The following is a 24,503-nucleotide window of genomic DNA, read 5'->3' as shown; positions in this document are numbered from 1 at the left end:
CTGAACTCTTAAATTATTTATATTCTGGCTGAATTATGGTTATGATATGCCAACAGAGACAGGCAAAAGCTTATATATTAACTTTTGGAGCCAGAAGCTCATCTATCTGATGGAGGAGAGGGAAATAAAACCCAAAGTAGGTGACAACACTACAGGACAAGACAAGAAACAAATCAACAGCTGATAATACAACAGTGTGCTAAGTTTCCATTCATTCTGTCCAGATGTGTGTCCTTTGATCTGAGCACCTCTGATTAATCTTGTTCTTTTTTTTTCCAACACAGGTCCTAATTCTTTAGGAAACCTATTTGAGTGACTTTTATGCTTAGCAGATAAATACTTTTCTGTAATCTGTACCTAGTTTCCTTTGAATGTAATTTTTCTTGTCAATCTTTCATTCATTCCTAATAACTAATCTATTTATTTGTATTCATTTCTTTGTTTGTTATGATATATAGGTCATGGAGTTCCTTGTTCTACACATGTTGCAAAAATAAGTTTTAATTTTAATTCCAATATAACAAATTGCTAGACAGCTTGCTAGCTCAAATCATTGAAGAGTTAAGAGTCTTGATACCACCTGAAGGAGAATAAAAGAAGTCTTCAGAGAAAAGAGAAGCAGCTGTATAAATATCAAGAGGTTAGATAGAAAACCAGTACTAAGCAAAGAAGAGAAAGCTGAAAAGGAGTATATAGAGGGGCCACACCAGTGCAATGAACTTGCAGGCAATATTATAGAAAGGGCAGAGGACGTAGAGGAAGATAAGACACCAGGTATTATATTCTGGGAAGAATTTGACAGAGCACTGAAACACCTAAGTCAAAACAAGGCCCCTCGAGTAGATGACATGCTGTATGAACTACTGATATCTTTGAGAGAGCCAGCTATGACAAAACTATTCCACCGGGTGAGCAAGATGTATGAGACAGGAGACATACCCTCAGACTTCAAAAACAATGTAATAAATCCAATTCCAAAGAAAGGAGGAGCAGACAGGTGTCAACATTTCCAAACCATCAGTCCAGTAAGTCATTGTTGCAAAGTACTGACACAGATTATTGACAGAAGAATGGAAAAACTGGTAGAAGCCTTGGGGAACATCAGTTTGAGTTCTGGAGAAATGCTGGAATATGCAAGGCAGGCCCAATGACTTATCTTAGAACATAGGTTAAAGAAAGACAAACACACTTATAGCATTTGTAGATTCAGAGAAAGCTTTTAACAGTGTTGACTGGAATACACACTTTAAATTTCTGAAGATACCAGGGATAAAATGCAGGGAAAAAAAGGTTACTTCCAACTTGTACAGAAACCAGATAGCAGTTGTAAGAATCTAAAGGCATGAAAGGAAAGCAGTGTTTCAGGAGTGACACAGGATTGAAACCTATCTCCAATATTATTCAATCTGTATGTTGAGCAGTCTGTAAAGGAAACCAAAGAAAATTTTGAGGAAGAAGAAATAAAAATTTTGAGGTCTGTCAATGATGTGGTAATTCTGTCAGAGACAGTAAAGAACTTGGAAGAGCAGCTGAATGGAATTGCCAGTATCTTGAAAGGAGGATATAAATGAACATTAACAAAAGCACACAAGGATAATGGAATGTAGTTGAATTAACTTAGGCAGTGCTGAGGGAATTAGATTAGGAAACAATACACTAAAACAGTATATGAGTTTTGCTATTTGGGCATTAAAATAACTGATGAGAGGATACAAAAGTATTTATCTGGAGTGTAGCCTTGTATGGAAGTGACATGGATGATAAACAGTTCAGACAAGAAGAGAAAAGAAGATTTTGGTGTTACAGAAGAATGCTGAAGATTAAATGGGTAAATGTAAGTAATGAAGGGGTACTGAATATAACTGGAGAGGAAAGAAATTTGTAGCATAACTTGACTAAAAGAAGGGATCAAGAAGGGATCAGTTTATCGTACACATTCTGAAACATCAAGGGATCAACAATCTAGTACCGAAGGAAAGTGTAGGGGGTAAAAATTGTAGAAGAAGACCAAGAGAGGAATATAATAAACAGGTTCAAAAGGATGTATGTCGCAGTAGTTAATTAGACATGAAGAGGCATGCACAGGATAGAGTAGCTTGGAGAGCTGCATCAAACTAGACTTAGGACTGAAGACTGCTACAACAACAATACAGAGTTTCTCAGGTGGAACGGTCAACAACAAGTGATATGACAGGAATGCTCTTTTGAAGCAAAAAACATCACATGGACATATGCCTAGTATAAATGATTTCTGATATAGAACACATTTAATGTATATTTCTTTTTGGGCCCAACCACATTTACCCTAATCACTGTGTTGGTCATGGCAGTATAATTAATTGGCCACCAAGATTGCCAAACCTTATGCCATTAGTATATGAAGATGGTATCTATTCTTTCGGACATGTCCAAAAGAACAGATACCATCAGTGAACATGCAGCTCTCTTAGAATGAAATGATAATTAAATCAAGACCCTAAGCTGTCGACAGGCATTGGTAAACATCAACGGGGACAGTTGAAAATGTGTGCTCTCACTGGGACTCGAACCTGTGATCTCCTGCTTACATGGCAGACGCTCTATCCATATGAGCCACAGAGGATAGTGTGGCTGCAGGGATTTATCCCTTGCATGCTCCCCATGAGACCCACATTCCCAACTTAATGTCCACTACACTCATTACTCGCAGCAGACAATCTTACCAGTCCCGTAAGAGTTCGGGCAATGTGTGTGCATCCAGCACAGAAGAATGAGGTCAATGGCTGGTTAGCCTTAACTATATGAAGATGGTATCTATTCTTTCGGACATTTGATTGTCATTTCATTATGCCATTAGAGTTTTGTTTATGGGGTTGTAGTCTGAGATGTACAAGTAAAACATGAATACACAAAATTAACTTCTTGGACATTGTTTCCATCATTATGGAACATGCAGAGGCATTCAGACAAGAAACTTTTTCTCCCAAGAGTGCACAAATGCACTGAAGTTTATGGTGAGATATTCAAACATTCATTGTAAACTGTACAACAGCTATAATGTCATGTGTATGATAATTCTTAGAGGTGAATGGGCTAAAAGCACATATTTTTAGTTAATACTTCATAAAAAGAATAGTGTAATGTTTACTTCTGTTGTACATGTGTGAACCTCACAATGTACCAAACAATACAGAAAATAAATGAGAATGTGTATTAATGTGTTTTCTCTCAGAAACCATTCACAATACAGCATATATCCATATGAAATTTTCTGCTTCAAATGACCCTTCCTATCACACCCCTAAATTCTGACCATTCCTCCTGGAACACCCTGTATATCAGTCCAGAGCTGTATGAATTTCTTGATGCAAGTCATTTTCCTGTGTAGGTAGTTTTATTTTGAATAATCACTGTATTCCATGATTTAGCTACCAGCTATTTTCACCCCCTTGGGCCTTTTCAAGTTACCTGGCAGTGAAAATGACAGCAAAAATTACAGCAGCTTCAAGTTGAATATACACTAATGTTTGATCCGGGACGGAATAATGGCAATATAGTGAAAAGGATAGACTCTACTCACCATATATCTACATCTACATCTATATCGATACTCTGCAATCCACCTTACGGCACGTGGTGAAAGGTACCCTGTACCACTACTAGTCATTCCCTTTCCTATTTCACTTGTAAAGAGAACGAGGAAAAAATGAATGTCTATAGGCCACCGTATAAGCCCTAATTTCTTGTATCTCATATTCATGGTCCTTATGCATAATGTATATTGGAGGCAACATAATTGTTCTAATTGCTCTGCAGTCAGCTTCAAATCGCAGTTCTCTAAATTTTCTCAATAGTGTTCCTCGAAAAGAATGTCTCCTACCCTCCAGGGATTCCCATTTGGTTTCCCAAAGCATCTCCATAACACCTGTGTGTTATTTGAACCTACCGGTAACAAATCTAGCAGCCCACCTCTGGATAGCATCAATAACTTCCTATAATTCGGCCTGGTCCAGAGTACTCAATAATAAGTCACACTAGCATCCTATATGTGATCTTTACAGATGGACCACAATTTCCTAGAATTCTCCCAATAAACCAAAGTTGACTATTCAACTTTCCTACTATAGTCCTCACGTTATTCCATTTCACATCACTTTGTAATGTTATGCCCAGGTATTTAAACAATGTGACTGTGTCAAGCATGATACTTCGAATGCTGTATCCAAAAATTACTGCCTTGTTTTTCCTACTCATCTGCATTAACTTACATTTTTAAACATCCAGAGCTAGCTTCCATTCATCACACCAATGAGAAATTTTGTCTGATAAGACATGATTATTACAGCAGATGCACCAAATAGCTGCTTATAATAAGTAAACTTTACATATGACAGACTGTTTTGGCTTTATCACCATTTTCAAGTATGTCTAGGTTGATATGCTGTCCATATTACAACATTAGTGGACTGTCTTATAACTGTCACTGTTTTAATAAGATGGTAAATGATATCAATAGGTTGAATATAAAATGTTAATTAAACATTTGTTAACATATAGTGTCATAAGAGTGGAGCTGTCAAACCACTGTCATATTGTAATTAACATTTTATTTTCAACATATTGACATCATTTACTATCTTATTAAAACAGTGACTGTTATAAGACAGTTCACTAACAACATAATATGGGCATCACATCATTCTAGATGTACTTGAAAATGGTGTCATAAATAAAGATTACTTATTATGAACAGCTATTTAGTGGATCTACTGCAATAATCATGTCATTATCAGATGTATATCATGCTGCTGGCCATAAAGAAGAAAAATTGAGGAATTTTGTAAAAGTCATCTTGTAGCCTCCTACAGTCACTCAACGATGACACCTTACCATACACCAAAGTGTCATCAGAAAACAGCGACAGTCTACTGCCCACACTATCCATGGAATAAATTATGTACATAGAGAGAATAACAGTGGTTCTGTCACACTTCCCTGGGACACTCCTGATGGTACCCTTGTCTCTGATGAACACTCACTGTCGAGGACAAAGTGTTGGGTTCTATAACTTAAGAAGTCTCACATATCTGTGAACCTACTCCATATGCTGGTACCTTCTTTAACAGCCTGCAGTGGGGCACTGCGTCAAACAATTTCCTGAAATCTATAAATATGGAATCTGCCTGTTGCCCATCATCCATAATTTGCAGTATATCATGTGAGAAAAAGGCAAGCTGATTTTCACAAGAGCAATGCTTTCTTAAATCATGCTGATCTGTGGACATAAGCTTCTTGATCTCAAGAAAATTTATTACATTTGCACTGAGAGTATATCAAAGGATTCCGCTGCAAACTGATGTTAGAGATATTGCTCTGTAATTTGGTGGGTCCGTTCTTCTGCCCTTCTTATACACAGGAGTCACCTGCATTTTTCCAGTCCCTTGGGACTCTGCACTGGGCAAGAGATTCACAATAAATGCAAGCTAAGTAAGGGGCCAATGCTGTAGGATACTCTTTGAAAAATTGAACTGGGATTCAGTCCAGACCTGGTGACTTATTTCTTTTCAGCTCCTTGAGTTGTCTCTCTACACCAGGCATGTTTACTACTATGTTGTTCATACAGGAGTCTGTTCGATAGTCAAATGATGGTAATGATGCAGTTGAGATGTTGAGTCACAGACAGGCACAACAAAAAGACTGCTAAACAAGTAAGCTTTCAGCCAAAAGGCCTTCTGAATCAGACAAGACATACACTCGCATTCACGCAAACACATCTCGCACACACATGACCACTGTCTCTAATTCAGAAGAAGACCTTTTGGCTGAAAGCTCACTTATTTAGCAGTCTTTTTGTTCTGCCTGTCTGCGACTTAACATCTCAACTATATGGTGAGTAACAATCTATCCGTTTAATAATACTGTCATACGTTAATATTTTTTATACTTCTTGAAGCTGCTGTAACTTCTGGCATTGTTTTTATGGACAGCAGCTTGAAAACGCCCATGGGGTGAAGAAAGTGATTATTTAAAAATGAAACAGGCTATGCAGGAAATGACTAAGATGGGAGTTTATTTGAGTACTAGCACATCCTCAGTTCATATAGTACTATATCTCATAGCCTTTTTTGTTTGTTTGTGTGATTTTCAGCCCTGGTGGAATAAAAAACTCATAATGGCTTCCAGTTTTGCTACAAGACTTATATCTGAATACTGAAAAGGAGCGGTTCGTGATATTATTCATGGTGGAAAACTATGATGATATTTTTCATTAAAAGGGAAAAAAGACTGAAAAGAAGAAATAACAGCTCTGAGACAAACTTTAACACTGTGCTTTACATTCACTCGTCATAGTAACTTCCATTGAATTAGCATACTTCAATTTCTCTGTACACTACTAAAGTGGCACCAATTAATAATGCTTGCACCAGGCTGTAAACCATGTGAAATAATGAGGCAGCTTTAAAGAAGCCACAACCCTAAGAGAAGACACCTGCATAATGACATCCACATACAGAAATCCTCGAAGATAAAAGTTTTTATGTAAAATAAATCATTGTATTGTGACATAAATGAGCCAAAATTTCAAGATCAAGTGAATTTCACATGAACTATGTCTCATATACTTTAAACAGTTATTTAACTCAAAATTCAGATCTTTCTTAATCTAAAACAAAGTTCCTTCACGAGTGAGGTGATGCAGTGGGTACGGCACTGGACTCAAATTCTGCAGGAGGAGGGGTCAAACCTCTTTACAACCCCACAGACTTAGATTTTCAGTGACTCTGATAAATTATTTAGGTAAATGGTGGGATGCACTCTTTGAAAAGGGCATGGCTGATTCATATCTCTACCCTAGTCCAATTCAAGCTTTGAGTATATCTCTAACAATGTCAATGGCATGTTAAATCCTAATTTCCTTTCCTTCCTTCAAATTTTAGTCTTCCATCATGGATCAAAGAGATAAATTAATGGATGAAAACAGCAAACTTGATCATTAAAAAACCTACTTGCTGCTCACTAGCAACAATAGGACTGATGACAAGAATGTGACAGAGTTAGACTGGCTACATCCACACCCTGAAAATCACTGTGAAGTGCATGACAGAGGGTATTCCCACTGTAACATGTATTAGCATTAGTTCCCATTCCATTCACTCACTGAGCACAGGAATATTTAGTTCACAAATAGTTCCATGTGTTCTGTAATTAGTCTAAGATCATCTTCACAGTCCTTAGAGAGATATATGTAGGTGGTTGCAGTGTTTTTTCAGATTCCTCACATAAAATAAGTGATCCAGATGGTGTTTGTTTATTTATCCTCACTTAAAACTGGCTCTTGAACATTTTTAGGTATGCTTGCTGTGACACAGTTGACATCTGTCTTCATGTGGCTACCACACAGCGTTTCCAATCACAGGATGCATACATGGACAATAAAAAAAAATTCCTGGATTTCTTGAATAAAGATTCACTTTTTCTTGGGTAAAAATACACTTTTTACCGGATGAAAGCAATACTTTCCCTCTGAGCTGTAAAACATATGAATCCTTTGAATGGTAGATTTTTTATACACAGGCATAGAACTTCCCGGCACTTTAGGAAACAAAATCCAGCATAAAACAATGAGTTTTGGAAAGATGTTTGATGTATGGGAACATGGTCTGCCCGGCTAGCTGCATGGTCTAATGCGCTGCTTCCCAGGCGGGAAGGCGTGCCGGTCCCTGGCACGAGTCCGCCCGGTGGATTAGTGTCAAGGTCTTGTGTGCCAGACAGCCTGTAGATGGTTTTCAAGGTGGTCTTCTGTCTGCCTCGGTGAATGCAGCCTGGTTCCCCTTACTCCACCTCAGTTACTATGTTGGCAATTGCTGCACAAACACTGTCTCCACATATGCATAAACCTTAATTACTCTACCACGCAAACATCTGGGTTTACACTCACCTGGTATGAGACATTCCCAGGGGGGAGTGGGGGCAAGGAGGGGGGTGGGGATCCACTGGGGACCGAACCGCATAATAACCCTGGGTTCGGTGTGGGGCAGTGGTGGGGTGAGTGGACTGCTGGAGCCTGTTGTGGGGTTGTGAACCACTGAGAGCTACAGGGGGGACGAAGCCTCTCCGTAGTTTCAAGGTCCCTGGTTCAATACACAATGGGAACATGGGCACTGCAGATTTTCGTATTAAAAAAGTATGAATACAAATTCCACCAAACACAGCAAGATAGCTTCTGAAGTACTGACATCGCAACAGTGCTGCTCAATTCACTTTTGTCAGCAAATCTTGGCTCCATCACATGATATTGTCAGCCAATGACAGCAAATACTCAGAGCATAGGACTTAACATCACTGTTAAGTAGTACAAACACACAAACATGAAAAGTTAATGATTCAAATTAATATGCATACAGTGCAGTTATAAGAAAAGCTAAGCTTTCCCAAATAATATTGATCTTTTTAAAGATGTGTTACCCTTTTAGATATATCAAACACAAAGGTGCCAGTAAAATTTTAAATAATGCCATAAATGGCTGGTCTTCTGAGCCCAAAATTTCTCTAAGTGGCTGGTCCTTAAAGTGTTAAGTTTTGAATAAGAGTCAAATGCTCCATGATTTAAGAAATTCATTTCACAGTCTCATGCACAACAAATTCATCTTGAAAAAAATGGAATTTGGTTTGCAAGTAACGCTTTTCAAAACACCATTCATAATATTTTCCTGTGACCTGTTAGAAACGTTAACAGCTGTCGTGTCATGCTCATCAAAAGCTGTTTGTTGTTATGAAGTATTCCATAGTCTTCATTCTAAAGCCTTTGACACATTTTACTGTCAGCAGATGCCTGTGTGTGAACTGTATTTTGTTGTTACAAATGGCAGATTTTCTTTGCAACTGAAGTTTTATTCTGGTGTTATTCTCTCATGTATGTTTTATTTCTCCAGGAATCTTCTGCAGTAGCAGACTAAAATAAAATTCCTTGTTAGAGTATTAGTTCTTACCTCTCAAAACTACAAAAATTTACCTGAAAACTAAAACAATGAAAAATTCCCTAATTCTAAAAAGTACCCAAGTTTATCCCATATGAAAAAATTCCCATCTTTTTCCCAGATTTCCTGTTGTCCCAGGGTATGTACACCCTGAATTAGTTTAACAAATTTGTGACCATTTGTGTGTCTTTCTATATGCATTTAATACCTCCTGTCAGTCCTATTTGGTATGGATCTCTCACATTTAGCAATGTTTTGGATGGTTCAGACAAGTGCTTTGCAAGCAGTCTCATTTGTGCAGTGACTGTATTTTTCCAGTATCCCCCCAATGAACCAAAGTCTGCCACCAATTTTACCTATAACTGAGCCTATGTCATTATTCCATTTCATATCAGTACAGTTTGTTACACATAAGTATTTGTATGAATTGACAGATTCCAATTGTCACTCACTGATGTTGTATCTGTTTATTAGAATACTATCATCCAAATGGTGTATGATTTTATGGAAAAATAAATGTAGACATGAATAAGTTAGACAGTTTTGTGTTATTGCTTGGCCAACAACTTTTACTACATTCCTGTGCAATATGTGTAAAGAAATGTATCATGAACAAAGTGCGTGGTCAGAGTAGGTGACAGCACTATTTAATTTACTGCAAACAGATGACAATAATAATAATAATAATAACATTAAAATTTTGACATTTTGGATGTTTTATGACATTTTGGATGTTTTAAAGCAAGGAAGAAGATTGGTAATGAATTTTATTATCATCTGAACGGATTGTAATATTCAACTTTAAAACTGGAATTAACTTCTGTCATTGTTGTAAGACAGCTAAACAGGAAATGCCATCATGGAGCTACCCAAGAAGAGACACAACTGCAGTCTCACATTCTCATTACAAATATATGTCAATTTTCACTCAACATTCTTTTGTTTCTTTCTTGGTCAGTAATATTGAATGATTTATCTACATCTGTCTTATTCTTTAATACTTTTGACAACTTTCTCCTTTGCCTGTTGCCATTCTCAAGCTCTGAACACAAAAACTTGGAGCTTACTAGTGTCTTCAACTTATATCTGCTACATTACTACCACATATTATTCCAAAGTATAAATTTGTATTTACATTTGTTCATAAGACAATTTCTTTTTCTCGAGCCTATTAACTGATGTAGAGCTCTTGGATTTTCAGCCAGGTGGCAGTGTTAAGACACTGTAATATTTCAATGAGAGTCTCAACGCATCACCAGAAGATGAAGACTGTGACACTCATCAAAACACCTGGCTTCAAACATAAGAGCTTTTCATTAGCAGAATACACCAGCAAACTCTACAGCCACACAACATATTAATTGTTTGCAATGTTTTTGTTCTCGATAGAGAATGGACTTTTGTCATGAAATTGGAAGTAAATCTCAAAATGTAACAATGGAAGTTTTATTTCCACTCATATTTGCGGCAGAGGAGAAAGGAACGTCATTCTGGTCTCTTTATGTAGTCTGAGCATTTAGTTTTGACTACTCTTTCCTGATGTAGAATAGCTAGGAATATAGTTCAAGGAAGCCATACCTGCCAACAAACAGGATATTCCCAGTCAAGATCCAATCCATCAAAGCCATATTTCTCCAAAAATTCCAGAACATGTTTAATGAAGCGCCGCCTTGCTGAAGGACTGTTCACTAGTCGACTGTATTTGTCACCAGCAGAGTCATTCCAGCCTCCGATAGCCAGTGACACTTTCAAACCTTTCCTTTTATAAGCCACTACTCGTTCATAGAACTCTGTTGAAAAATATGTGAAGTTTTTTATTTGAGCAATAGCAGCAGTCACAAAAAATTAAAAATGTAAATAGATAACAACATTTGACAAAATTCACATCAGTGTTAAACAATCAAGAGAGTAATGTATCAACAGCCATTGTATCCTCACCACTCCCCCCAACCCCTTTGCCCACCATCTGTTTCTCTATCTAGACAATACATCTCACATTATTGTACATTCATTTTATTTTAGTTGTGGATAAATAAATCTATGATTTCATGTAATATCTTAATTTGAACCTCACTTCTTACTGTGTGCCTCAGCCATATCACAGTTTTTACTCCGCCTCTCTGTTTGTTGAATACAGCTCCAGTCACCGTTTATTACGTTTGAAAAGTCATCATAAAATTTTTGAATTCTTTTATGGCAGTAATATAGTAGAGTTGTAATGCATCTCACTAAGAAATGCAAGATTTTTCCAACACCGTGTTGTGATAGATAACTGCTTACACAGATAACTGCTGTTTTATATACAAAAATTACATAAATTAACATTAATGTAACAAAGAAGTGCTGTCTTTTCTTTTTATGTGTTTCTGTTAGTCATACTGGGAGCTGTACCTGACAGACAAAAAAACTGGCCTTTTCACACGGGCATTGTGAATTTAACATGTTTATAGATCATCTCTAGCTTTCTACCTGCTTAGACATGGTGGATTTTAGTTTATACTTGACTATGACTGCCTCAATCCTACTGTTAGCTTAACTGGAACAGTCATACAGGGAATAGGAAAAAAAGTTGAACAAATCAGTGCATTATTTCAAGATATTCTGCTATGACAACTCCCACACTCAACTATTTCTTTGTTCAACATATGAAGTTCAATGTTTTACTGCATTCTTACTATCCCGTATCAACCTTTACTTGAGATTACTTAACCAGCGCCAGCCACGTAGTATGATTAAATATAATCTTGGCCCTCACAGCCAGAACCAGAACTCGAATTATATGTGAAATCTACATCCCTGTAGCATGAGAGATAATTGCATGTACTATTCAGAAGAACACCTGCAATTAAGTGAACAGATTATTGCAAAACCAATCTTGAAAACTGTGAAGACATAAAATACAAAGCACTACTTATGAAATAGCTCATGTAGAGATGATGTGAGAAAATCATGACTAATAATATTTATCCCCAACTCATTCACATTCATTTTATTTAAGAAAAGCAGGACTAAGCCAGATAAGATCAGTAACTGCAATACTCACTGTTGTCAAAGTCTGCCCATGAATCATGAGCTTTAATGATGAGATTCTCATAATCAAGTACGGCAAATCCATAGACAATGTGCGTGCAGAGGTTTGCATCAATATCTTCTGGAACATATTTTCCTAGGCCCCGTCTGTACCATGCCCAGTTGGTAAAATAGCACACAACTTTGAAGTAACCTGAAACAAATGTGTCTCAAATAAAATACAAGGTATTAAATTCAATATTCTGAGATAAGTTCTAAATAACTGATTAAAATAAACAAGAGGAGGCATTATTGTCCAATAAAGTGTCAGAAGTAATGAAAGGAAGATAATGTAATAAAATGAAAAGTGATAATCAAATCATAGCCCCATTACTAAGTTGCAGAAATAAAAGTAAATTACAACCTGATGTTTAAAGTTCAATGCTAGAGTTATAAGGCTGCAAGGAAGTACCTGATATAGGTGGACCCTGAGCTGGTGGTGCCCTTGTAGAAGTAGTTGTTACAGGTTTCACTGTAGTGGTTGTTGCCCATGTCCATGGTGGCTTGGTTGTTGGTGCAGCAGTTGTCCAACTTGTACTCATCTCTGTAACAGGTTTCTGTGATGAAGCAGCTGGGGCTTCACTACCACTCTCCATGTCTGTACATTTGGCATTTTCTGGCCAGTCACAAATCTTCTCCATCTGGATAAGAATGCATTCATTACATATTACAAACATATCTAATACAAAATTAAATACAAATATAGTAATCACAACTTTTCAACTATTTAACACAGTGTTCTTCTTTTACACACACATACTAAATACTACTTATGTTCCAACATTCCTTCACAGAGAAAGAAATCTATTTGCTACATCTTCTCGTATATGCACTTGAATGACCATGGCAGTAAACTTCTACTCATTCTGGCTTAAACAAAAGTTAGAGAGAAGGATTAAGGTTTAGTGTCCTGTCCGAAATGAGGTCCTTATAGATTGAACACAAGTTTGTATTGGGCAAGGATGGGGAAGACAGTAGTTGGCTAAAGTATTATTAAAAATTTTAAAAGGAATTTTGAAGCCAAACAGCATCTACATCAACATCTATTCTCTGCAGGCCACCTTAAAATGTGTGGTAGGTGGTACTCTGTATATCATGTTACTTCCCCTTTTTTTGGTCCGGTCACGTTTGATTTGCAGGAAGAACAATTGCTGGTAAGCTTCCGTGTGCACTCGAATCTCTCTAATTTTATGTTCATGTTCTTTTTGTGAAATATACATAGGACAAAGCAACATACTGCTTGACTTTTCTCGGAATGTATGCTCTTGGAACTTTAACAGTAGACCATAATGTGATGCAGAATGCCTCCCTTGTTGTGTCTACCACTGGAGTTCATTGAGCATCTCCATGATGCTTCTGTACTTACTAAATGAACCTGTAATGAAATGTGCTGCTCTTCTTAGGATCTTCTCTATTTCCTCTGTCAGTTCAGTCTGATATAGTACCCACACTGACAAGCAATACCGAGCGAGGTGGCGCAGTGGTTACACACTGGACTCGCATTCGGGAGGACGACGGTTCAATTCCGCGTCCGGCCATCCTGATTTAGGTTTTCCGTGATTTCCCTAAATCACTACAGGCAAATGCCGGGATGGTTCCTCTGAAAGGGCACGGCCGATTTCCTTCCCCATCCTTCCCTAATCCGATGAGACCGATGACCACGCTGTCTGGTCTCCTTCCCCAAAACCAACCAACCAACCAACAAGCAATATTCAAGTATCAGCTGAACAAGTGATCTGTAAGATACTTCCTTTATAGATGAATTGGATTTCCTGAGAATTCTTTAAATGAATCTCAGTCTCGTATCTGCCTTACCTGCGATTAATTTTATGTGATCATTCCACTTCAAATCACTCCATGCGCATACTCCTAGATATTTTATAGAAGTAATCACTTCCAGTGATTGTTCTGGAATTTTTTAATCAAACAATGAAGGGTCTTTCTTCTATGAATTCACAATAAGTTACATTTGTTTATGTTGAGGGTCAGTTGCCACTCACTGCAACACCTGCATTTTGCTGCAATTTTCTAACGCTGTGACTCCTCTTTATACAACAGCATCATCTGCAAAAAGCTCGAACTTTGGACATTATCTACTAGGTCATTTATATATATTGTGAAAAGTAATGGTCCTATAACACTCCTCTAGGGCATCCCCAAAGTTACTTTTATGTCTGAAGACTTCACTCCATTCAGAATGACATACTGTAGTCTGTTTGCTAGAAACTTTTCAGTCCAGTCACACAGTTGCTTTGACATTCCATATGCTCATATTTTATTGAATAGGCAGCAGTGCAGAATGGTACCAAATGCCTTTCAGCAGTCGTGGAACATGGTATCTATCTAGGCACCTGTATTTACTGCTTTCTGTGTTTCGTGCACAAACAGAGCAAGCTGGGCTTCACATTATTGTTGTTTTTGGAATCCATGTTGGTTCCTAAAGAGGAGATGTTCAACCTCCAGAAATGTCATAATATGTGAGTATAAAAACATGTTCCAAAATTCTATAACAGATTGACATAATGGTTTTAGACCTGTAGTTCTGTGTGTCTGTTTGACAACACTTCTAGAAAATGGGAATAACCTGTGCTTTTTTCCAATCATTACGAATGGTTCACTTCTCAAGAGACCTACGGTGCACTACTGCTAGAAGAGGAGCAAGTTCTTCAGTTGTTTTGAGCTACGATGAAAAATTTCAGAGGTATTTGTGGACTATTAGGCATGGCGTTCAGAAAGTTTTCACATTATTATGAAGTGTAATACATATTTGAATCTATTACTAGCAATGGAAACCGACAAGCTTTCGGCAAGAAGGCCAAGAGGAAGATTAGATTTTAATATTTTGTTAATAACAAAGTCTTTATGGGTTCGCAACATGACTGGAATGAAAAAGTATGGGGAAGAGAAATGGGTGTGACCCTGCTTAAATAACATTCTCATCATTCACCTCAAGTGATTTAGGAAACCAAGTAAAACCTAACTCAGGGTGCTTAGGCAATGATTTGAGCCCCACTCTTGTTGAATACAAGTCCAGTGTGCTGAACATGACATCACTTAACTCAGTAAATCTTTGAGAAGGTATGATGCTTTGACTGATGTGATAAATATGGCAATCTATGTATGTATGAAAAGCTGTGAGGTAATCTTATTAGTGACTCAATATGTGTAAGAGTATCAGTCATATGATGTAATGTAATGTTGCTCACATTCTACCATACAAACTTATTTTTTTAATGGTTCTTTCTCTGCACAGTGGAGAGGCTTAATAGTAATAACATTTGTTTTCTTTCTGCGTTTTTATACATATGATGTGGAAGATATGATTGGGTGTCTTAATTTATAAGTGTTGTAAATCACACTATGCTGTTTCTATTAACTATCAGTAAATACCTTCACCACATAAGAAGTGAGATCATTAGAGAAATATAATAAGTTATGCAATTTCATGTTATTTGTCTTTCAACTTCTGGACATATGGTCCCCTTTGACATCCATAATTGTATCAAACATAAAATCTGTAACTTCTTTCATCTGCATTAAGTCTTTACCTCATTCCAATGGAGCCCTGCTGCACAGTCTGCTTCATGATACCTGCCCCATTGGCAATAGAGGTATCGCGTGCAGTCTCCTGGATAAGGGTTGAGGGCACCCTGATTACAAGGGTCATCTGGCTGAGCTTTGTGAACCGCTACAACAAAAATTTAATTATTATGCTTTACAGAATGAGAATACAAAGGAAAATGAGTTCAACACATTAAATACACATTTTAGTTTCTGTATGCTCCTCAATGCCTCTGTTATGTGCTGAGTAACCATCTGTACTGTTTCATTACTGTTATTTCATTCTGAATGTTCCATTGTTTGGATTTTGACTGTAACCATTGTAAAAACTTCTGAGACATAAAAACAGATTGCATCTACAACACAACAATATGCTACTGTGATACTGATTACATCATAGACACCTAATCAATGGATAAACGATACAGCAATTAAATAAATATTACTCTCCTGTTCTATTTACTCACATCTGGTACTTAACTGCCAGTTTTTAACATAGATAAAATGTCTCAATTATAGCTTCGTGAGGAGATGAAGTTTAATGAGGCTCTAACTGATGTTTTAATTATTCATAGAAGTTGGGATCTCCTTCAACATGTAAATGAAGGATTTACTTTCTTGAAATTAGCAGTATTCAGCATTTATATTTAATATACAAGACAGGAAAATGTGAGGAAGTATTACTAACTATAAGCTTTCTGTTTCAGAAAGGTTTGATCAATACATATATTTTCTTTATCTACAGGTTATTTAAGAATGCCCAAAAACTGAAAAACAGAAAAGAATATACAACAGATGAAATAAATGTAGAAAATTAATTTCTGAAGGCAATATTTTGCATAGGAGATTTACATTTGCAAAATCATAGCTGTCAAACATACCAGATTCTATGGATATAGAAAACAACAGAAGTTATTTGTTTGTATGAGACAGGTGACTAAAAATAATAAAATGGGATAGATTACTACTCACCACACAGAGGCAGCACTGAGGACCAGACAGGCACATTTAAAGTAGATTTTCAAGCTGTTTAAGCAATCAGACAAAGGCCTTCCTCAATCATAGAAAACACACACAAAACTCATAAACACATGGCCAACATCATCTCCAGGCATGAAGACTATACCGGTCATGTGTATGTGAGTTGTGCAGGTTTGAATGTGTGTGTGTGTGTGTGTGTGTGTGTGTGAGAGAGAGAGAGAGAGAGAGAGAGAGAGAGAGAGAGAGAGAGAGAGTCTGTCCAAGGAAGGACTTTATCTGAAAGCTTATTCTGCTTACAAATGTTCTTCAAATGTGCCTGTCTGCTTCTCAATGTCGCTTGCTATGTGGTGAGTAGCTATCTATTCTATTGCATTATTGTTACTCTGTTCTGAATTTTCCATTGTTTGAAATGTGACTTTAAGCATTATAAAAATTGCTGAGGCATACATATCCCAGATTTTATATAAAATCATTGAATAAAATGCTCAAACTAATTGTAGAAGTACTTGCTGTAGGGGAATAAACTGGGTTTTGGAGGATGTAATATTGTTTGCTGTGATCCAGCAAAAGGACTTTTCCTAACTTATCTGTGTGTGTTATTGTTTAGTTTTTTCCACATTGTCATTAGCAAGCATCAAAGTTTCTGAAAAGGGCTTCAGTATTTTGACTACAAATGAACATCAAGGGTGGGAGCATATCAAATACTGAACCTTTTGGGATACCACTGTTTGATGTTATTCCTCCATTTTGTATCCAGTTTTATTCTTATGAATCAATCTCTTAAAGTCACACAGTTATGTGCTATAAAGGTAAGTGTTTATTCTATCAAGGGGAAAGAACTGTCGTCAGTTCTGTAACATTGCAGTTCCGCCAGTCATATTTTGTAATTGACACAAATATCAATGACTACCATTATCTGATCTAAAGACTTGTCACAAAACCTAAAAGTATTCTAGTCATACATAATGGCTGTCACTAGCACCGAAGCTAGTGTCCAGACACTCACAGATGACACAGGGACAGAAATTGAGGATAGAGAAGGAAAAGCAAATATGCTGAATTACGTATTTAAACATTCCTTTAAAAGGTGATACAGATACTTAAAAGAGATGAAATAACTAAAGGATTAAACAAGGCTCTAGAGTCTGATGGAATTCCACTCAGATTCTATGCAGAATTCACAGTTGAGTGAGGTCCCATTTTAAACATAGTGTTCCACAGAGCCCTTTAACAGAAAAATGTGCTCATTTTTTGGAAGGAAGTGCAGATCACACCTGTCCACAAGGCAGGTAGCAAACATTATCCACAAAACTACCATCCAGTTTCATTGACTTCCATCTGTTGTAAATCTTAGGATATGTTATGAGCTCAGATAAAATGAGGTATTTTGTATAGAATGCTCTGTTATCAACCAGCAGGGTTTCTGAAAACAATCACCCTGTGGAATCAAAATCATACTTTTCTCACATAACATCCTGAAAGCATGGATCAAGGCAGATGGGTAGATGAAGTATTTCTTGACTTCCAAAAACCATTTGACTCAGCACTGCATCAGTATCTATTAAAGAAAGAACAGTCATATGGAGTTTGTGACTGTACTGAGGATTTTTTGGAAGGAAGGACGCAGCATTTTATCTTGGATGGATAATCATTGACAGAAGCAAAGTAACTTCAGGTAATAATATTAATAGAAACCTCTACTTTTTGCAGGTAACGCAGTCATCTGTAATAAAGTACTGTTTGAAAAAATCTGCACAAATATCCAGGAAGAGGTTGGTAGTATTTCAAAGTGGTACAAAGATTGGCAACTTGCTTTGAATGTACAGACAAGTAAAATTGTGCACTTTGTAAAATACAGGCTGTCATGTCCTATGACTACAATATCAAGGACGCATACATGGAATCAGTTGGCTCATACAAATATCTAGGCACAACAATTTGTGAGGGTACGAAATGCAATGATCACATAGGTGCAGTTGTGAGTAAGGCAGGTGGCAGACCAGTTCATTGGTAGAATAGTGGGAAAATGCAGCCAGTCTACAAAGGAGATTCCTTACAAATCACTTGTGCATCTGATCTTAGAGTATTGCTCAAGTGTGTTGAACCCAGAAGGGCATCATGACAGTCCCAAGTTTATTTGACTCAAGGGATAGCATCATGGAAATGTTGGAAAATCTGAATTGGCAGTCTCTTGAAGATAAAGGCCAATGATCCCGGAAGGCTTACTTACAAAGTTTCATGGATCAGTATTAAGTGAAGATTCTAGAGATATACTATAGCCCCCCATGTATCACTCCTCTAGAGACCTTGAAGAGAAGATTAGATTATTACACCATGCACAGAGGCATTTAAGCAGTCTTTCTTCCTCAAGTTTGTACACAAGTGAAATGGCAAGAATCTCTAACATGTGTTACAATAGTACTCTTTACCATGCGTTTCACAGAAGTTTACAGAGTATGGGTAAAAATTTAGTTTTAAATGAAGAGGACCTTAATAAACTAAAGAAAATAACAACTTCAGTTATGTTATTGTATTCCTCTGCAGAGAAGCATTTGTCAAGGCAAAAATGAGATCAAGTGAACAAGTTGTTCTTATAAAAACTGGTATGTGTATACAGGGAGGGGCAAAGAATAGTGGCCCAGAGAACAGGTCTACATGGAGTATTCGTCCACATCAATGTGATGTGTCAGTCTCTTGCGACAGGCAGTGAACTGATTTGGTAAGGCTTTGGAGCATTTTCTGATGTAATGCAGACACAGTTTCTTGTGTGCGGACACATTTCAGGATGTTTTTTAACCTATCCCAAAACAGATCCTGCATGATGCTATTTTTAGACTAAGCACTGCGTTGCACTCTTTGCTGGCGCTTTGACACCGTAAAAATTCTCAGCAAACAACTGATCACACCATTTCCACGACTTTGTTCTCACGTAATTTTCCCCTATGAGTACCATCGTCCCCTTTGCACTGTTCCATTCACACTGACAGCCTGTACTATGCTCTGAACCAATTTGGGTCACATGGTGGGTGTACATGCAGTGCGCATGTAACAGAGTGTGGTTCTATGGATACATTCGCGTCCAATCATATCCACTCATTCAGGCTAATTTTATTTGTAGTAGGCCAAATTCCTCATAAGGTTTTGGAAATATCTGAAGGAATCAAACTGGTCTTCTTATAGAACCTATCTCTGTAGAGTGCCTCAAATCACATATATTTCTGTCCTATCAGTTTCGCTGTTGTCTGTTCATGCTGATTGCATATTAATGTTATTTATTTTTTCATTTACTGTATGTATGACATTTGCAGTGGGTGAACTATGTTAATAAGTTAGCTAAGTATCAAATTGTGTATTATAAACTGCTCAAGACTCAGTGGAACCAGGAAAAACTCTGAAGATGCAAAAACCACTCTGGATATCAGTCAAAACACTTGTAATTTTTGCTGCTTACATCAGTAAATAGGACCACACTGTATTGATTGCATTTTTTGCATGGATGTCAAGATATGTGGTGGAGTCATACTTGTGATCATAAACACCAAAAAATTCAAACACACATTATGAATAACAACAATTTCATGGCCAGTTAGCTTATGTGGGAGTTTAGCTCTCAGTTAAGTAAGGGCTGGGCCGAGTCCTTCGTGAGACACCGAGTGGGAGCTCTCAATCCCAACATAGCATGTCCCAATGGCTGATAGCAAATGCTCCTGTAGATATGCAGGACAAGTACAAATCAGGCCTAGCCAAATAAGCAACCACATATCAACTGATAAAAAAAGGATGTTGGTGAACAGCCTCAGCGGTGGAATAGGAACATTCCCAATGACAGGGCTTACAAGTGTAGTTCCCCTAAATGCATGATGAAAACACTTCGCAAAAGACTATTCCAGGTGGTAATCAGTAATGGGAATCCACTATTGCTTTGTGCAGCACACAGAAGCTCTCTGATTCTGGGAGGCCTGTACCAATGCGCAAGCTGAAGCCAGAGCCATCTGGAAGTCCTCCCAGGAATAAGAGTGAGACTAACACACTAGTCAATGTAACAATATCTAATATAAGAATAAAGAAGTGTCACTATCTTGGAACAGTCAACATGCAAATCCCACTTGAGACTGGGAAGCTAAAATAAACTATAGATAAGATGGAAAAACAAAACACTGTGATAGTTGCACTACAGTAGACATTATTAAAGAATTCAAGCATTCTTTGGTTCAGAGAATTAGAGAATACTCAAAGGGAAAACTAGACAGATGATTGGAGTAAGCATACAGCAACTTGGCCAGCATTCTGTGCTCACAAACAAACAAGTGACTCCATAACAAACTTCATCTCTCCTTCTTGCAGACATTCAAATGTGCAAAAAAATTACATTGTTCAGTGCCCATACAACCACAAACAGAGACAATCAAAGAAACCCTGAAAAAGTAGGAATGTTTTGGGACTGGCTGAAGAATGAATTACAAAAAAACCCAACTGATAATATCAAAATTCTAAAGGGGGATTTCAACACAAAACTTTCAAAATATCACTGGCAACTACCCTGCTCACAACACGCCAAATAAAAATGACAGAAGACTTGTTGATGCGTGTGCTGTCTTTGATCGTAAACTTATTTCTACTTACTTCAAAAGACATCCCAGGAAAAAGAAAACTTGGCACTCTCCACAAGAAGATTTTGGTCAGTTCTAGCTGGAGCATGTTGCAGTATACGAACTGAATACTAGGAAAATTATGAATGTAGAAGTGATGTCAGGAACTAACTTTGGCTCACTTAACTTTCATTAAATAAAAATAAACTGTCTCAGAACAGGGTTGTAAGTACTGACTCTGATAAACTAAAGCAAAATAAATCCAATTTTAAAGAGCTGTTCTAATAAACATAGACCTTACAGGATATTTGGAAAAATATGGTACCTACCGCAAAAGAAGTAACACCTTTACAGAGGAAGTGTACACACTCATGGTGGACTGAAGACTGAAATAAGCCAATTGACCAAACAGCAATGGCCTATAGATTACGGGACACAAGCAAAACAGAAGATAAGCTTTCAGTGTAAAAAGAAATGTGGAAGCAGGCTGTATATACTCTCTGTACAGTCAGGAGAAAGTCTGGACTTCAAGAAAGTAATTGGAAACTGGCAATGGGCAACAAAGAAAACTGTGAGATCCTAGCCAAGTACTTCGAGAAACTGCTTAACTTCAAAAAACACAGAGAAAAATGGCCAAGAATAATCACAAAGTAAACAAACAATGATTCAGCTCCTCCTATTCTTGATGACTTATGGGGGATAGGTGCGAAGTGAAGAACAAAAAGCCACCCGAGAAGACTTGATCGTGGCAGAAATGTTTAAAAATGGAGGAGAAATCACCACTGATGCCTGAAGTAAAGAGGCAGAAGTGATTTGGGAAACCAGAATATTACCCAGTAAATGAAAGGCACCACTGATTTTCCCCCTATACAAAAAGGGAGATAGAAATGACCTGAACAATTACCATAGCATTTGTATCATATCTCAGGCTTACAAGGTACTCTCCAAAACACTGTAGGTTAAGCTGGTGCAGCAAGTAAGTCATCAAGCTGAATTAAGGAAAGGGAGATCTTGTGTTTGCCATATATGGAGTCTGAAAAGATTACTGGAAAATTATATCTCCTCTAAGAATATAGTGGTGGTCTTTGTCGATTTTAAGAAAGCCTACGATTAGATCAGCCAGGACATATTGTTTGACACATTAACAGAATTTGGAGTGGACCTAAAGATAGTGAAATTATCATGTAAACTCTAATGCAGATATATTCAAAAGTAATCTTCATGGAAGAACTCTCCAGATAGTTTTTAATTAAAACTAGGATCCAACAGGGTGAGGAACTGTCTGAGGTTATCTGAGAGTGAGCCAGGAAAGACTCATTGAACAATGTTCACATTGTAGATTCAAAGAAGGGCAATAAACTGCCTTGAATTTGTCTAAGACCTGGCAATCCTATCAAGAAACACATAGACAACTGCAGAACAGATAAACATCCTAAAGGGAAAAGCATGAAAATCTGTCCTCCAAATTTCTCTCAAGGAGCCAAAGTACACAAACAGCAACTCAATAGTATCTCATTAACTAACAAGAGAGTACAGTAAAATAGGGAAGTGGATGATTTCAGATATCTTGGTAAAATAGTATGAATGCCAACTAACAAAAGAAAAGCCAGAAACAGGAGGAGAGAGAAGATGGCCTTTGCTTTTCATAGGACACATGTTCTATATAAGACAAAGACAATTTTAACAAAAGCTTAACTCAAGCACTAAAGTGCACAATCTTGACTGTGTATGTGCAAGAGAATGCCTACAAATGACAGGAAAGGAGTGACTGACAGATGCTGAGAAGTCTGAACACAAGATCCTTTGGAAAGTCAGGGCTCCTAAGATAATAGATGGATGGTATAGCCTACAAGGAAGATAGATAATGAACAGCTGATGGCATTAGGAAGTATGAGTAAGGAAATGATGATCAAATTTCTATGGACTTGTGTTCAGGACACACACATCCCAACAAACAAATCACATTTTTCATGTACTGAGCAACAGACCTAAGTCTCTGACAAATGATTCATGGAAGTATCGAATGAGAGCATTGGACTGAATCAGGATGACGTCTCTATGATCACTGTTCAACAGCTTTCAGAGCTTCCACAATAAGCAGAAGCAGAAGAGAGCCTGGACAGAAGAGAGGAGGCAGATGAGCAGAGAAAGAATGCAACATTTTTGAGCTACAGAAAAGGATTTCAGAAGTGACTCATAGTTACTTGATACAGTCTCTAATGGCCCAGAATGGTGTGGGGGAATGGATGTTGGTGTGGGGGAATGAATTTTTCAGTTTTTAAACAAAAAAAGCACATATTCTGCAGACAGAATTGAAGTATGTATGCATCTTCAGTGCAGTTTGGCAGTGATTCACTTGTAAATAGTGTATCTCCTTGAAAAAATTACAAACATGGCAGAAAGATGTAACATATGTATTGTATGATGCTGGAATGAGTTCAGCAGCGGACTAACCATATTTTAACAAATAATTTATGCGATCAGGTCCAGAGGACCACACACAGCTACAAGCCTCCTCTTCCACTGATTTCTATTTGTCACCAGTCCCCCTCTATGTTGATATGAAGCAACTGTATTCCATACCTCCACCTTTTCTTTGGTCTGACATGTGGGCTTCTTCTGCAGTGAGTAAAATCCATGGATTTCCCAGGTCACTGGTGTCTATCCATCCAAATGATGTCCCCTGCCCATATAAGCTGTTTTGTTCTCACCAGGCCTACAGCATCCTTTGTGTTATAGATCTCATCCATTACACAATTATGCCAGATCCTCTGTTTCCCAATGATGTAATCTTGTACCAGACAACAGATATTCCTTATGAATTTCTGCTTAAAAATGAGAAGATTACTTAAGTCTTTCTTCCACAGAATCTGAGTTTCATGACCATGTATCCCTGAAGGCTGAATCAGTGTTTTGTATGGGTGGAAATTGAAATTCCTTAAGAGAATGTGTGATTTAAAAAGCTTATCAGACTGAAGTGGCTTGGATCCTTGCTTTGATTTCTGCTTCACATGATGCAACCTCTGTAAAGTTTATCCCCTGATAATTAAACCTCCTCTAGGATTGGGTTCTGACTATCAGAGACTGGAGTATGCCTCTTGAATAGGCATGAGTGCTCTTCATCACCAGATACTCAGTCACTGATTCATTCACAGTGAGACCTGTCTTAACCCTACCATCTCGACACTGTCATTCATCTGCATTAACTCTTCCTCAGATTTGGACAACAGTGCCATTTCAACAGTAAATGTGAGATGTACGATTTTCTCATTTTCTACCTCAATCCCTTCAAAATTCTGATAGGAAACTTCCCTTATTATCTTTTCAAGCACCAGGATAGCCATAT

The 24,503-nt window shown here is 37.5% G+C and overlaps 1 protein-coding gene across 1 annotated transcript in view; it reads right to left on the bottom strand.

Moving 5' to 3' along the window:
• LOC126252135 (probable chitinase 10) overlaps positions 1-24,503 on the bottom strand; it is a 223,260-nt gene that overhangs the window by 88,060 nt on the left and 110,697 nt on the right. Inside the window, exons 19-22 of the mRNA XM_049953001.1 lie at positions 15,575-15,714; positions 12,439-12,667; positions 12,001-12,180; positions 10,536-10,747 (exon numbers count right to left, since the gene is read on the bottom strand). Coding sequence (XP_049808958.1) covers positions 10,536-10,747; positions 12,001-12,180; positions 12,439-12,667; positions 15,575-15,714 — 761 coding nt within the window. The remainder of the gene's footprint in view (positions 1-10,535; positions 10,748-12,000; positions 12,181-12,438; positions 12,668-15,574; positions 15,715-24,503) is intronic.

Source organism: Schistocerca nitens, chromosome 4 (assembly GCF_023898315.1).
Source record: "Schistocerca nitens isolate TAMUIC-IGC-003100 chromosome 4, iqSchNite1.1, whole genome shotgun sequence".
NCBI classification, from domain to species: Eukaryota; Metazoa; Arthropoda; class Insecta; order Orthoptera; family Acrididae; genus Schistocerca; species Schistocerca nitens.
This window is presented reverse-complemented; position numbering and strand designations above follow the sequence as displayed.